Genomic DNA, 15,113 nt, shown 5'->3' with positions numbered 1-15,113 from the left:
TAAAATATGCACCATATAATCCTGCTTAAAGGTTAATAATGGCCCCATAAGATGCTCCATAGACACATTTGCCCAATATAATGCTGCACAAATGTTGATTATGGCCCCATAAAGATATTTGCCCCATATAATGCTGCACAAACCTTGATTATGGCCCCATAATATGCTCCATACAGACACTTGCCCCATATAATGCTCCACAAACGTTAATTATGGCCCCATAAGATGCTCCATAAAGATATTTGCCCCATATAGTGCTGCACAAACGTTATGACCTCATAAGATGCTCCATACAGACACTTGCCCCATTATAGTGCTGCATAAACGTTGATTATGGCCCCATACAGACACTTGCCCCATTATAGTGCTGCACAAACATTACGGCCCCATAAGATGCTCTGTACAGACACTTGCCCCATGTGTTGTTGCTGGGATACAAAAAAAATTAAAAAAATAAATAAATAAAAACAAAATAAAAAAAATAAAAAAAAAATCACACACTCACCTCTCCGTCGCTCAGACCCCCGGCACTTTCAATATTCACCTGCTCCTTGTTCCGGCGCTATTCCATCTTCAGCGTCTTCTGCACTGACGTTCAGGCAGAGGGAGCGCACTAACCACATCACCACGCCCTCTGACCTGAGCGTCACTGCAGAAGACGCTGAAGACGGGGCGGCGCCCGGAACGAGGAGCAGGTGAATATCGCGCAACACTGCGCTCCCCCTCCCTGTTATACTCACCTGCTCCTGGCGCGGTCCCTGCTTCCCCAGCGCTGCAGCTTCTTCCTGTATTGAGCGGTCACCGTTACCGCTCATTACAGTAATGAATATGCAGCTCCACCCCTATGAGAGGTGGAGCCGCATATTCATTACTGTAATGAGCGGTACCATGTGACAGCTCAGTACAGGAAGAAGCTGGGGCGCCGGGAACCCAGGGATGTGCAGGGACTGCGCCAGGAGCAGGTGAGTATAATTAGACAGCCCCCGCTCCCCCTCCCCTGCCAACCCCTGCGTATGACTCAAGTATAAGCCGAGAGGGGGACTTTCAGCCCCCAAAAATGGGCTGAAAATCTCGGCTTATACTCGAGTATATACGGTATCCAAAGCTATTCGCTCATCCCTAATCAATGTATGTTTTAAGCGCTTTAAAATTTAAAGTTTTAAAACTACAAATCTCTATAAACTAATTGGCAATTTTCAGATAATATCAGCTAGAAGAGTATCACCCATATATAAAACATAACTTTTACTAATATTGTTAAAATTTGGACAAACAATACAAAACACATAAACGTGCTCACGCCGCAAACCGTGCAGAAGATAAAAAAATGGTTGGATCTCACCAATTGCGGACTGGAGGTACCCTCATAGATAAATGGGGGTCCCAGGGAGGGTCCAGAGATGGTAGAGCAGTAAGTGTAGGGGACGGGGACCAATTTCCTACTCCCCTGTCGTGCCCCAGCAATGACTCCTGTCCTTACAAGGACAGGTCCAGATAAGCTCTACACTGGACACCCCCCACCATATGTTGTGTAGTAAGCGCCTCCCAATGCGTTTCTTCCCCGATCACGGAGATTCATCAGGGGAGTTCCAAAAAGTCCATGAGCTGAATTTGCTCAAATAAACAAAGTTGAGGATATCAGCAGTGGCTATATATCATACGATGATGAAGATATTCCTGTGTGGCCGTCTGCCACAACCGGTGAGTGAACCAGTAATGGCACCCGCTGCCTGTTTATAAAGAAAAGGGGGGGGCACACACCCCCCCCCCCGGGGAGCTACGGTGAAACGCCCACCCTATCATACTCTAATATCAAGTAACTCACTGCGCCTCGCTGCGCTCCAAGACACAACCTTAGTAGAGCACAGATCACAGCACTCCACAATTTGGAAACAGACAATACGGTCATCTTTAAGCCCTCTGATAAAGGGGGCAATGTGGTAGTGATGGATATGGAGCAATATAAGGATATGTGTCTTACTTTGTTGAATGATCAGACCACCTATACTCGAGTCTTGCAGAATCCAACAGCACGTTGTATGAGAGATTTAGAAGGTATCTTACAACAGGCTAAGACTGATAGTATTCCTCTTGACTTATAAGGCTATTTCCTCCTCCCTCAGCACCCGACCATGGCTACATTTTATGCCCTACCAAAGGTCCACAAAGGTACCGTACCTTTAAAGGGGAGACCTATCGTTTCTGGGATAGGCAGTATTTGCCAGAATGCAGGAACTTATATTGATCAGATTCTAAGACCATTTGTGACATCCCTCCCCTCGTATATCAGGGATACCATGGACCTTCTACGTAGACTAGAGGGGATCTCTGTAGAACCAGGTTCGTTCTTAGCAAGTATTGATGTGGAGTCACTGTATTCCTCTATCCCACACAATTGTGGGATACAAGGGGTACAGTACTTCTTGAGGACGAAAGGACAACAATTCGTCCCTCACAATAAATTTTTGCTGACCCTTCTTGATTTTGTCCTCAATAACTACTTTCTTTTTGACGGGAAGATCCTCCACCAGCTCAGGGGCACTGCTATGGGCAGCCCATGTGCACCTAGCTATGCCAACTTGTTCCTGGGCTGGTGGGAGGATAGTACCGTATTTACGGAGGCTAACGAAGAATTCACCGTCTATATTGACCTTTGGGTCCGTTATATAGACGATGTGTTTGTCCTGTGGAATGGTACCAGAGAGACCTTCCAGGGGTTTATGTCATCGTTAAATCAAAATAATCTTGGTCTAAGGTTTGCCTTTGAAATGGAGGAAAAAAGTCTCCCCTTTTTGGATATCTTGATTTCTAAAAACAGCCGGGGTGATGGTTTGGATACCACAATTTTTAGAAAACCCACCTCCACAAATTCTGTACTGAGATGGGATAGTAATCACCCATACTCCCTGAAAAAAGGCATCCCTAAGGGCCAATACCTCCGCTTGAGAAGGAACTACTCTGATGATGCAGACTTCAAAATCAAAGCAAGGGACCTCAGATCCAGGTTTTTGGAGAGGGGTTACCCAGATCGGGTGCTGAGGGAGGCATATCAGCATGCTAGAACTAAAGCCAGGAATGATCTGCTGCTACCACAAAGGAGGGAGAATAGTGACTCTAATACCATCAGAATGGTTTGCTCATTTGATAATGGGGCTCCACTGGTTAGATCCATTTTAAAAAAACATTGGGGTATCCTTGCGATGGATGAGGACCTTAAGGAGGTAGTGGGTATATCACCCCAGGTGACTTACAGAAAGTGTAAAACACTAGGTGATCGATCGGTGCATAGCCATCTTGCTACACCTGTTCACTCTACCTGGTTGCCCAATAGGCCCAGGGGTTGCTACAGGTGTGGTAGATGTGTGGCGTGTGAATCAATACAGGTGGCTAAAGAATTCCATGACACCCACACACAGAAAACCTATACTATCAGGGAATTCATCAACTGTAAGTCTAAAGGAGTTGTGTATCGAGCTGTGTGCACGTGTGGTACTTCCTATATTGGCAAAACGACCCGGGAACTCAGGAGACGGGTGGGGGAACATCTGGGGGACATCCGCAACCGGAGAGATACCCCTATTGCCAGACACGTGAACACAGAGCATGGTGGAGACGTGAGAGTCATTGGCTTCATGGGGATTGACAAGGTTTTTCCATCACCCAGGGGAGGTGATTTTGATAAAATCTTGTTACAAAGAGAGGCAAGATGGATATTTCTGTTGGACACCTGTCACCCGCATGGACTTAATGAACAGCTCAATTTTGGCTGTTTTCTGTAGGTCTGGTAGTGACCTCATACTCCGGTCCCCCTCCCCCCCCCCCCCGGCTTCGGGACGTTAACCCCCCCCCTCCCCCCTTGTGGGCTTCTGGCCCCGTTTTCCTTTCCTAATACTCTCCATATAAGCTGTATGACTAACATTAAGGTATATGTATATCAGTGTCTGGACCGGCTGGTCCTCTAAAATGGTCATAGTAAACAAAACGTTTGCAAATCTACGGTGCAGGATCACTATTCTGCTTCATGGTTTCCCTCTTGAGAATAAGTCTGGCACTGATGGGTCATAAGTTTGTCTGTTACATCGGGATACTTGCCAGTAATGAGGGACATGTATGTCATTTTGGACAGATTGCATAATTCGGTATTATGGTACCATCGCTGCTGCCGATTGACAGCCTGTGAAATCTAACTGTTTTAGTTTTGGGCCTTTGTTTGCCCTGGATAATTCACCCCCCTTTGTAAACCCTGATATTGGTTTAGAAGTCTATATCCGTTTAATCTCTGTCACATACGTATCCTATTTGGTCTGGACACTTCCAGCCATCTACGTTTTCTGTAGAGTGTGGATGGGAATGGGAACAATGGCATCTCAAACTGTAGATATGTTCAATAGGTGTACAGTAAATGCCGCTAATTACCCCCCTTTTGGTGTTCCTTTGCCTCCGATTGACTATGGAAGCTTTAGGCGAGTTGCACACACTTAATTGCATGCGGTCATCATCTGAGTGCCGTTGTGCGTTCCAGGATAGAGCGCATAATAACAGTTACATATCGTAAATTGGATACCTAATAGGGTGCTGACATTTTCGGATAGTACTATGCGCCCATACCTGGCTTGGAGCACGTACTAACATTGTATTCCAGGTTGGAGCGCATAGTAACAGCAACGTATTGTAAATCACATACTCAATATGGTGCGGGCTCCCCCGGCTAGTATTATACGTCATCATCTGGCATGCCTGGAACGCATAGCAATATCGGCGCACCGGAAGCCAGTCATCCAAGATGGCGTCAGCATTTCCGGTTTTCACGGCACGTTCACTTCAAGCGGCGGCCGGATATTTGTCATCTGGAGGAGCCGGCGTGCGTTCCAAAGCTTGGAGCGCAGCGAGGCGCAGTGAGTTACTTGATATTAGAGTATGATAGGGTGGGCGTTTCACCGTAGCTCCCCGGGGGGGGGGGGGTGTGTGCCCCCCCTTTTCTTTATAAACAGGCAGCGGGTGCCATTACTGGTTCACTCACCGGTTGTGGCAGACGGCCACACAGGAATATCTTCATCATCATATGATATACAGCCACTGCTGATATCCTCAACTTTGTTTATTTGAGCAAATTCAGCTCATGGACTTTTTGGAACTCCCCTGATGAATCTCCGTGATCGGGGAAGAAACGCGTTGGGAGGCGCTTACTACACAACATATGGTGGGGGGTGTCCAGTGTAGAGCTTATCTGGGCCTGTCCTTGTAAGGACAGGAGTCATTGCTGGGGCACGACAGGGGAGTAGGAAATTGGTCCCCGTCCCCTACACTTACTGCTCTACCATCTCTGGACCCTCCCTGGGACCCCCATTTATCTATGAGGGTACCTCCAGTCCGCAATTGGTGAGATCCAACCAGTTTTTTATCTTCTGCACGGTTTTCGGCGTGAGCACGTTTATGTGTTTTGTATTGTTTGTCCAAATTTTAACAATATTAGTAAAAGTTATGTTTTATATATGGGTGATACTCTTCTAGCTGATATTAACTGTTTACCCTAAGAGTTGTGCAACAGTTTGGCTATTCCAAGCTGCAGCTGTTTATTTAGCAATTTTCAGATATTTTAAAAAATTAACTCAAATTATATCAATCTGAAATGACCAGAAATATATGTACAAAATGAAAAAATAGAAAAAAAAAATAGAAAGTAGAAAAAAATAATTCAGAATGCCTCGAATAATAATAATAATAAGAAAGTTATCACCACATAAAGTGACACGCATCAGATTTGAAAAAATGGGGCCTGGTTAGGAACACGAAACTGATGCTGGAAGTGGTTAAATCAGAGCATTTGGGCACTAACTACTGTAGTCAAACTATAAATATAGACAATAACACATCTACTGAAATGATCAAACTCAGACTTCATCAGAAAATAATAAGTAACTAGTGGTGAAAGCTCTCTGGTGTAATTAGAGTATGGGACTCTGTGGCCCTTGGCAATCTAAACTGTCGTAAGGGCCAATATTTTCTGTCAGAGGAGTTTCAAGAAGAAATGTTAGACATTTAAAGACAACTTTTTATAACACAGCAGAGCTGAGGTGTCTTAAATTTAGATTTCGGGCATTTGGTAAAGGTAATGGAGACCTTTTTTCAAAGCGGTTTTCAAGTCCAAATTGCTAAGTCTGCAGACACTCTCTGTGATTGCAGACTTATGAATCCCTCCAGCGCACGCACTGTGAGCGAGGCTGTGCCCCCAGTTGGCCACACCAACAGGTCGGCCGTGCTAATAGTCAGGGCATGGCCTCACTCAATACAAGTGTATGAAGCAAGGTCACACCCACTGAACGGGCTCTGGCCAGGAGTATGAATAACCCATACATACCCTCTCAGAAACTGGCGAATACCCACAGCGGCCTTATAGATTTGGAAGGGACAACCCTTTTTTAAGACTATAAAAGGAAGTTACAGACTCATAAGTGAGGCAGGCCGATCCCACCACAATCAAACTATCATACAGGATGAACCTGCAAACAAATAAACATAAAATAGAAAAAGAATGTTACATCCCCACCAAGAACGTACGTATGAGGGGAGAACTCCAATGATAAACCGGAGTTGCACTCATTTATGGTGGCCCATTGCAGCTACTATGAGTCCTGACCAGAAGAGTAGAGAAAGTATTAGTGCTCCCCATTTCAGGAGAGATTGTGCAGTAACCTGAATTCTTTATGATGGGAAAACATAATGGAATTTATGACATGGAGCGATTCCATGAAACCAGGGCTCAAGCCTTGCCAACATATCTCCTGCAGGCGTGAATATATGTATATTACAGCCATCAGAATGCACAGCTTAGAGATATATCATGGCACAGGTGTAATGTTTTTATGTAGTTTATCACAATCCTGCTTGAAGTTAGTCGGTTTTAAAAGAAATTGAAAAGTCAGAATAAAGGGAAACTCTGCTGTTACTGTACAGAAATTCACACTTGGCCTTCACTGCTCATATTAAATAATTTAATATTGTCTATCATAAAAGAGAAGTTTGGCCAGAAAGACTGGACCTGGTCTTGAAGGGACCATATGAGCACATTCAGCAGCACAGAAGGGAGAGAAGGGAGATTCATCCAATAAGATATCAGGGTTCTAGGAAGCCAACAGCATCATTACCCTCCACTTTCTCCTACAGGCCCATCATAATATTCTTCTGCAAGTGATTTTCTAACTTGTCAGCACATTCATAGTAACTTAGTAACATAGCAAGGCCAAAAAAAAAGACATTTGTCCATCCAGTTCAGCCTATATTCCGTCAGAATAAATCCCCAGATCTGCCTCTTTCTGAAGAATATAATAACTTTAAGATATAATATTGCTACGCTCCAGGGAGACATCCAGGCCTCTCTTGTAGCCCTTCGGCTCAGTTCGCCATCACCACCTCCTCAGGTAAGGAATTCCAGATTCTCACTGCCCTAACAGTAAAAAATTCTCTTCTATGTTGCTGGAAAAGCCTTCTCTCCTCCAGACGCAGAGAATGCCCCCTTGTGACCATCACCTTCCTTGGTATAAACAGATCCTCGGAGAGATATTTGTATTGATCCCTTATATACTTATACATGGTTATTGGATCGCCCCTCAGTCATCTTTTTTCTAGACTAAATAATCCTAATTTTCCTAACCTCTCTGGGTATTGTAGTTCCCCCATCCCCTTTATTCATTTTGTTGCCCTCCTTCGTACTCTCTCTAGTTCCATTATATCCTTCCTGAGCACTGAGCATTCTATGCACGCTGTCATTTGGCTTTGTAGTTTATGGACCTGGGTAGGTAAAGGTCAGCATTTTCTAATCCCAGGGGGTATGAGGCTCCTCCAGGTTGTAAGTTCTATAGAAAAGGGCTTTCACAAGTTCACATAACAATTTGAACGTTTTCGAATTAAGGAGAATGTTGTGGCCTAGAGACAAAATGGTGATCACGCAATTGAGATACGGCCGAACTACACCACCGATAAAGCAGCCACAGCCGGTGACTGAGAAGAATCTGTGACTTCTCTGTATTTAGTGGTTACTACTCACCTGGGTAATCATATGTAGGAATCTCCTCTTTACACCGCTCATCGCCCCTCACATATGTCTCTGTAGCATTAATACGAGTCAGATATTCACCCTGAAACAAATATTGTAAACGTTAAAGACAGATGGAGAAGTCACATCTATGATCAGCTCTAATCCTGCCATCTCCACCGTTCACATTACACAAGTATAAAACAAATAATACTGGATAATATGAAACTGAGCAGGGTTATTTCATGTCAACTGATCCCAATCTGAAGATTTTTTTTACCCAATGTCTTAAGATTTTTATTTTCTTTGTTATTTTTGAAGTGCTACTTTAGTGAATTACAAAAAAAAATTGCATTTTTATCTTAATTCATTTCTTATAGCTTTCTAAAGTTTTGAAAGTCTGAATTTGGGGCTTGTAGGATGTTACACTTGTTATCATATTTCTGGTTAGAAATAAGATAAAGAAACTGGCGAGGCACCATTTTGTTTAGACCGGTACAGGCTTTAATTTGATCTACACATCATAAGTGAGATCTCATGACACCTTCTCTCCATCTACCTGATGATCCTGGAGAACACTGGGATCTTCTTGTTTACAGTCCTGTGGAAGAAGAGGACGGGGACATCTCTCTGGTGTTGTCCTCTTACTGGATAGATCTGGAGGAAACACATACAGGGACTGAATTCATTCTTTACATACTGATAATTATAGGCCGTGTGTATTTAGTCCTATTACCTGGTGATGTGGGAGGCTGAGGAACCTCCTTCATCACGTCATTGTACAGATCTTTGTGTCCTTCTAGAAATTCCCACTCCTCCATGGAGAAATAGACAGCGACATCCTGACACCTTATAGGAACCTGACACATATAATGATACCGTCATCCCTGCAATACGTTCATAGCGTTACTGTATAATGTCCCAGCATTCCCAGCAGTGTCACCTCTCCAGTCAGCAGCTCAATCATCTTGTAGGTGAGTTCTAGGATCTTCTGGTCATTGATGTCCTCATGTATCAGGGGGTGAGGTGGAGGCCCTGCGATTAAGTTCAGGGGGTTTTCGCATCCCTCAAACACAGGGTCCTGACAGCACTCACCGGAGGTCTTCTTCATTACTGTGTAATCCTGGTTATGGAGAGACACATTAATAAATCTCACTACAGACATTTCCAGAGTCCTCACCTCTCCAGTTCTGTCCATCTGTTATTCCCATAGATAAGAATGATGTAATGTGACGTCATCAGAATCTCTCACCTCTCCAGTAAGCCGAAAGAGGATCTCTAGGGTGAGGTGTAATATTCTCTCCGCCATCTTGTCTCTGTCCATATCCATCTGTGATGTTTAAATTAGGAAAATTCTCTTATATAGAAGATCTTTACTGAGAGGATCCGATATTGTAGAGACCTGAATGAGAAGAAGATGAGATGATGTTTCCAGGATTCTTCTTGTGGGAATTGGCTGTGATTTCCCCTGTGCAATATATTTCTATGATTAATGCACCAGTAAAGTAATGGGGAATCTCCACATCCGTCCACCCACACTCTACAGAGAATAATGGAGCCTCCAGCACCAACCTCCACCCACAGAGCCGCACTCCACATAGAGAATAATGGAGCCTCCAGCACCTACCTCCACCCGCAGAGCCGCACTCCACATAGAGAATAATGGAGCCTCCAGCACCGACCTCCACCTGCAGAGCCGCACTCCACATAGAGAATAATGGAGCCTCCAGCACCGACCTCCACCTGCAGAGCCGCACTCCACATACACGGCTGCTCTGTGCGCACAGGACCTGTGATGAGGTCACCGGAGGGGAGGAGTCAGGGGTCACATGATCAGGGGCCTCAGTGTATGCAGGACTCTGCTGTGCTGGTTGTCATGGTGCTGGATGAGGGGAAGTTTATGTGTGGGGTCAGGAGGGGTTTACAGTGTGGATAAAGCGGAGCCGTATGTGTACGAGGTGTACGGAGCGGAGCCATGTGTGTTCGGAGCAGTGACTATAACACACATGTAGGGTGATGAGTGGAAAACATCATTTTTACAGTCTGAGGATTATTCGGAAATCTCGTCCGGCCATTCCAATTCTCCAATGCACGAACAGGATCTCATAACTTTCTGAATGAGATTTCTCTGATTACATTGGGAGATTTCTTGCGATTTCCCTTGATGATCTGTAATTTTCTCTCCTGATTTGGATTCTCACCAGGAACATGTCCGTGTAGTATTACAGAGATTGAAGAGAATTCTTTGTTTGCTAAAATTGAGAATAGCCGGATTACTTACGGTAATGCTCTTTTAATGAGTCCATGACAGCACCCACTGGAGAGATAGGGATCCGCCCCAAGGAACAGGAAACCTACAGAGACATAAAAGGGGGCGGTCCCCCTCTCCTCCTCAGTTTAATTTCAGAGTACCCGGAGGACCGCCAGTGTTAGTCAATCATCACAATGTATCATCAGAATATAAACTTCATAGAAGTAATTACATTGGCTTTTATTAGGGAGGGATGTGACTGGGTGCTGTCATGGACTCATTAAAAGAGCATTACCGTAAGTAATCCGGCTATTTACCCTTCGCCATGACAGCACCCACTGGAGAGATTTCCAGAGACCAACACCTAGGGGGGGACCACCGTGCTGAGGATAGTCCTGCCAAAGTGTAGGTCAGAGTCGGAAGACAGGTCGAGCCTGTAGTGATTATAGAAAGTGGAAGGAGCCAACCAAGTTGCAGCCTTACATATATCTTCGATTGGCACGTTCCCTTTTTCGGCCCAGGAAGAAGCCATGGCTCTGGTGGAGTGTGCTTTGATGCCCTCCGGAGGTTCTTCATTTTTCATGGAATAGGCCAACCGGATAGCGTCTCTTATCCACCTGGATAATGTTGCTCTTGTGACTCCATATCCTTTCTTTTTGCCCTGGAAGGATATGAACAGAGCCCTACTCTGCCTCCAACTACTAGTTTTCTCAATATATTGCAAAACTACTCTCCTGACGTCTAGAGTATGGAATTTTTGTTCTTCAGGAGTAGAGGGGTCTTTAAAGAAAGTAGGAAGATGTATCTCCTGTGACCTGTGGAACTTCCCTGCTACCTTAGGAAGGTATAGGGGGTCCGGTTTTAAGATTAGTCTGTCATGAAATGTGAGAAGGTAAGGTTGATCTATCGACAAGGCCTGAATGTCGCTGACTCTTCTAGCCGATGTTAAGGCTACTAAGAAGGCTGTTTTTAACGACAAGTGTTTTAAAGATGCTGTGTCTATAGGCTCAAACGGAGATTCTGTTAGAGAGTCTAAGACTAGGTTTAGATCCCACGGAGCTACTCTAGGTATGTGGATAGGAGTAACTCGTTCACAGGCCGTGATGAAGCGGGATACCCATTTATTACCAGCAATATTATGGCCATAGAGGGCACCCAGAGCGGACACCTGGACCTTTAGTGTGTTAACTGACAGATCTAACTCTTTCCCTTTCTGCAGAAATTCTAGTACAGATTTTATTGGGACTTCAGAGGGGTTTGAACTAGTATGGAACTGAAGAAACTTCTTCCATACTTTGGTGTAAATTTTTGTTGTAGATGGTTTCCTGCTAAGCAGGAGTGTATCAATTAGGCCCTTTGAAAACCCCCTGGAATTTAATATCTGCCTTTCAAATTCCAGGCCGTCAGGTGGAGGCTGTCCACCTGAGGGTGGAAGAAAGGTCCCTGGGAGAGAAGGTTTGGGATTGAGGGAAGGACCCAAGGATCCGTCACCGACATCGACCGCAGGCACGAGAACCATGGTCTCTTGGGCCAGAATGGCGCTATTAGTATTATCCTGGCCTGCTCTTCCCTGATTTTCCGTATTACTTGTGGAAGCAGAATTATCGGAGGGAAAGCATACGCCAGCTTGAATTGCCATGGTGTTTGAAGAGCATCTAGAATGTCCGGGTGATCTGCACGGGACCGAGATGCGAATTTGTGGACTTGTTTGTTTTGTTTTGTAGCGAACAGGTCTATTTGGGGTTTGCCCCATAACAATGTTATCTTGTGGAAAATGTAAGGATTGAGACACCATTCTCCTTGATGAAGAGTGTGTCGACTGAGGAAGTCCGCTTGTTGATTGTCCTCTCCTTTGATGTGGACTGCCGAGAGGGACAACAGATGCTTTTCGGCCAGGATTAAGGTACTGTTTGCGGAAGACATTAGAGCGTCTGATCTTGTGCCGCCTTGTTTGTTTAAATACGCCACTGTCGTAGTGTTGTCTGAACAGATTCGGACGTGGCTTCCTCGTAGCTGTGGGAGAAATTGACGCAGTGCATAGTTTACCGCATTTAATTCTTTTAGGTTTGATGAATATAAATCTTCATTCTTATCCCAGGTTCCCTGGCAGAATCTATCTCCCATGTGTGCGCCCCACCCGTGGGGACTAGCGTCCGTAGTTATCGTGTGGGATGGTGATATTACCCAAGGGACACCCCCCGCTAGGTTGTCTTTATTTAGCCACCATTCTAAGGAGGATAAGACTTTCTCGGATAAAGTTATTTTCGATTCAAGGTGCCCCAGAAATTTTCTCTGTTCCCGAAGTATCTGATGTTGCAATGTTCGGGTATGAAGTTGTGCCCACTGAACGGCTGGAGTACAGGAGGAGAGGGATCCTAGCAAGGACATTCCTGCTCTCAGGGACATTTGAGGTTTGTGAATGGCCGCCACAACTTTACCCTCTATAAGAGATATTTTTTCTTGGGGAAGTAGACATTTTTGCTTTATGGAATCTAGACTAAATCCCAAAAATGTCTGAAGGGAAAGTGGGGTGAGTCTGGATTTTTTATAGTTGACGATCCAGCCCAGGCTTTCTAAGGACGAGACAGTGTCAGCTAATCGTTCCGCACACTGAAGGGATGAATTTCCTACAACTAAAAAATCATCTAAGTAGGGAATGATTAATGTGTCTCTCTGGCGAAGGTAGGCCATTACTTCTAACATTACCTTCGTGAAGATCCTGGGTGCCGTGGAGAGACCGAAGGGCATGGCTGTATACTGGAAATGATGAATCTCCCCCTCAAGAGTTACTGCCACTCTTAAGTATTTTTGATACCTACTATGGATAGGGAGATGGTAGTAGGCATCTTTTAAATCAATGCCGCCCATTCTACAATTTGGAAAAAGGAGCTTAATGGCCGATCTAATAGACTCCATTTTAAACGTATAATTTTTAATAAACGTATTGAGTTTTTTAAGATTTATAATTGTTCGAAATGAACCATCGGGTTTAGGGATTAAAAATAACGGAGAGTAGAACCCTTTACCCTCTTGTCCCTTTGGCACCCTAACTAAAACATTTTTAACTATAAGACTTCTAATTTCTAGCTCAAGGGCCTTCTGTTGCACTGGTGAGGAAAGGGCTGTTAAAATAAAGGAATCATGGGGAATTTGGAGGAATTCTATTTTCATTCCTTCCTTAATAATATTTAGCACCCAGGAACTTGACGTGATTTTTCGCCATTGGGGAAAGAAAAATTTTAACCTGCCCCCTACTGGGGTGTCTGGTGTTTCAGAATTTGTTGTCTCTACGGAAGGGGGGGCCTTTGAACATAGTGCCACCCTGTTTTCCCTCTCTTGTGGCCCATCGTGACGATCTTTCATTTTGTGTTCTTTTCCCGAACGGCCTCTTCCTAAAGGTCTTCCTATAGAAAGGAATTGAGGGGTCAGGGAAGGCTTTTTTCCTCTCTTTTGCTTTTTTGAGGATCTCGTCTAATGCTTTCCGAAACAAAAACTCACCCTCACACGGAATAGCGCAGATCTTAGCCTTTGACTGCGTATCCCCCTTCCAGCTCTTCATCCATAACGCACGTCTGGCATTATTAATTAGACCGGCTGACCTTGCTGCAAGGCGAAGAGAGTCAGCTGAAGCATCGGCCATGAATGCTGCTGCACCTCTAATTAGTGGTATCGCATCCCGCAATTTTTGTCTGGAGACCCCCTGTTCGATTTGTTGATCCAGCTGATCAATCCACACAAGCATGGATCTAGCTGTGCACGTGCTGGCAATTGATGGCTTAAATATGCCCGTGGAAGCCTCCCATGATCGTTTCAGTGACGATTCTGCCTTCCGATCTAGAGGATCAGAAAGTAGGCCCGCATCCTCGACTGGTAGGGCTGACTGTTTTGAGGTGGAGGCGACTGCAGCGTCCACCTTAGGGATTTTAGTCCATGAAATTAACTCCTCATCATTAAAGGGGTACTTCCTTTTGGAGGCTGACGGGAGAAAACCTCTCTGGTCCTGTTTCTCCCACTCCCTCTTTATCAGAGCCTTAACCGCCGGAATTACTGGGAATGCTCTTCTCTTCCTCTCCGCCAACCCTGCAAACATGATGTCTTGTGCAGTTTGGTCGTCTTTTGTATCCTCACAACCTATAGTATTCCTGATGGACTTTACTAGGTTGTCCACCCCATCAAGAGGAAAACAAGCTCGACCCTCAATGTCGGAATGTGTTGAGGAAGAGGATGACGCCTGCGAGGAGTCTGAGTGGATAACGCCTTCCTCCTCGGACTCAGAGCTGGATATAGCCTTTTCTTTCCCGGATTTTTTAGGGGGGGTACTGGCTTGTGAGATGGCCTGTAACTCCTCTCTAATTATGGCCCGTATATCTGTGACCGACATAGATGGACTCTGCATTGTTTCCGCCATACACTGATTGCAGAGTTTTTTGGGGTGGGAATCTGGGAGAGGCTCGTCACATAACGCACATTGCTTGTGCTTAGATTTCTGTCTCTTTTTGGCCTGGGAGAAGAAGACATTTGTGGAAAAGGGTGTCAGCTTTATAGGCAGAGGGGAAATCACACTCACCCAGTGAAGCTGTACGGTACCGAAATAGGAGGCTGCGACTTTCTGGATCTTGAATCCTTGGTCTCACTCCTGTGGCTGGCATCTGAGGACCTTCTGCTGGCTGGCTCACCTGCTGGGTCCACAGTCTTGCCTGGGGACGACATGTTGCATCGCCTGTGCGTTTGCAACTTCCCCCTTTTTATAGGCCAAGATCCGGTCTCAATCAATTTTATTTTATTTTTTTTCCTTCCCCACAGCGGTGTACTGCGCATGCGCGAAACCGC

At 45.0% G+C, this 15,113-nt stretch overlaps 3 protein-coding genes across 2 annotated transcripts in view; 1 reads left to right on the top strand and 2 right to left on the bottom strand.

Annotated features, from left to right (window-relative positions):
- The window catches only part of LOC143766370 (uncharacterized), a 44,436-nt gene extending 34,636 nt beyond the window's left edge, over positions 1 to 9,800 (bottom strand). Inside the window, exons 1-6 of the mRNA XM_077254016.1 lie at positions 9,660 to 9,800; positions 9,285 to 9,434; positions 8,976 to 9,155; positions 8,769 to 8,892; positions 8,592 to 8,689; positions 8,045 to 8,135 (exon numbers count right to left, since the gene is read on the bottom strand). Of these exons, the coding sequence (XP_077110131.1) occupies positions 8,045 to 8,135; positions 8,592 to 8,689; positions 8,769 to 8,892; positions 8,976 to 9,155; positions 9,285 to 9,362 (571 nt within the window). The 5' untranslated portion in view covers positions 9,363 to 9,434; positions 9,660 to 9,800. The remainder of the gene's footprint in view (positions 1 to 8,044; positions 8,136 to 8,591; positions 8,690 to 8,768; positions 8,893 to 8,975; positions 9,156 to 9,284; positions 9,435 to 9,659) is intronic.
- Positions 1 to 15,113, top strand: part of LOC143766335 (uncharacterized) — a 569,027-nt gene that overhangs the window by 360,551 nt on the left and 193,363 nt on the right.
- Positions 1 to 15,113, bottom strand: part of LOC143766378 (uncharacterized) — a 400,099-nt gene that overhangs the window by 243,382 nt on the left and 141,604 nt on the right. The gene's annotated exons all lie outside the window — the stretch shown is intronic.

This window comes from Ranitomeya variabilis, chromosome 4 (assembly GCF_051348905.1).
Source record: "Ranitomeya variabilis isolate aRanVar5 chromosome 4, aRanVar5.hap1, whole genome shotgun sequence".
In the NCBI taxonomy this organism is placed as follows: domain Eukaryota; kingdom Metazoa; phylum Chordata; class Amphibia; order Anura; family Dendrobatidae; genus Ranitomeya; species Ranitomeya variabilis.
This window is presented reverse-complemented; position numbering and strand designations above follow the sequence as displayed.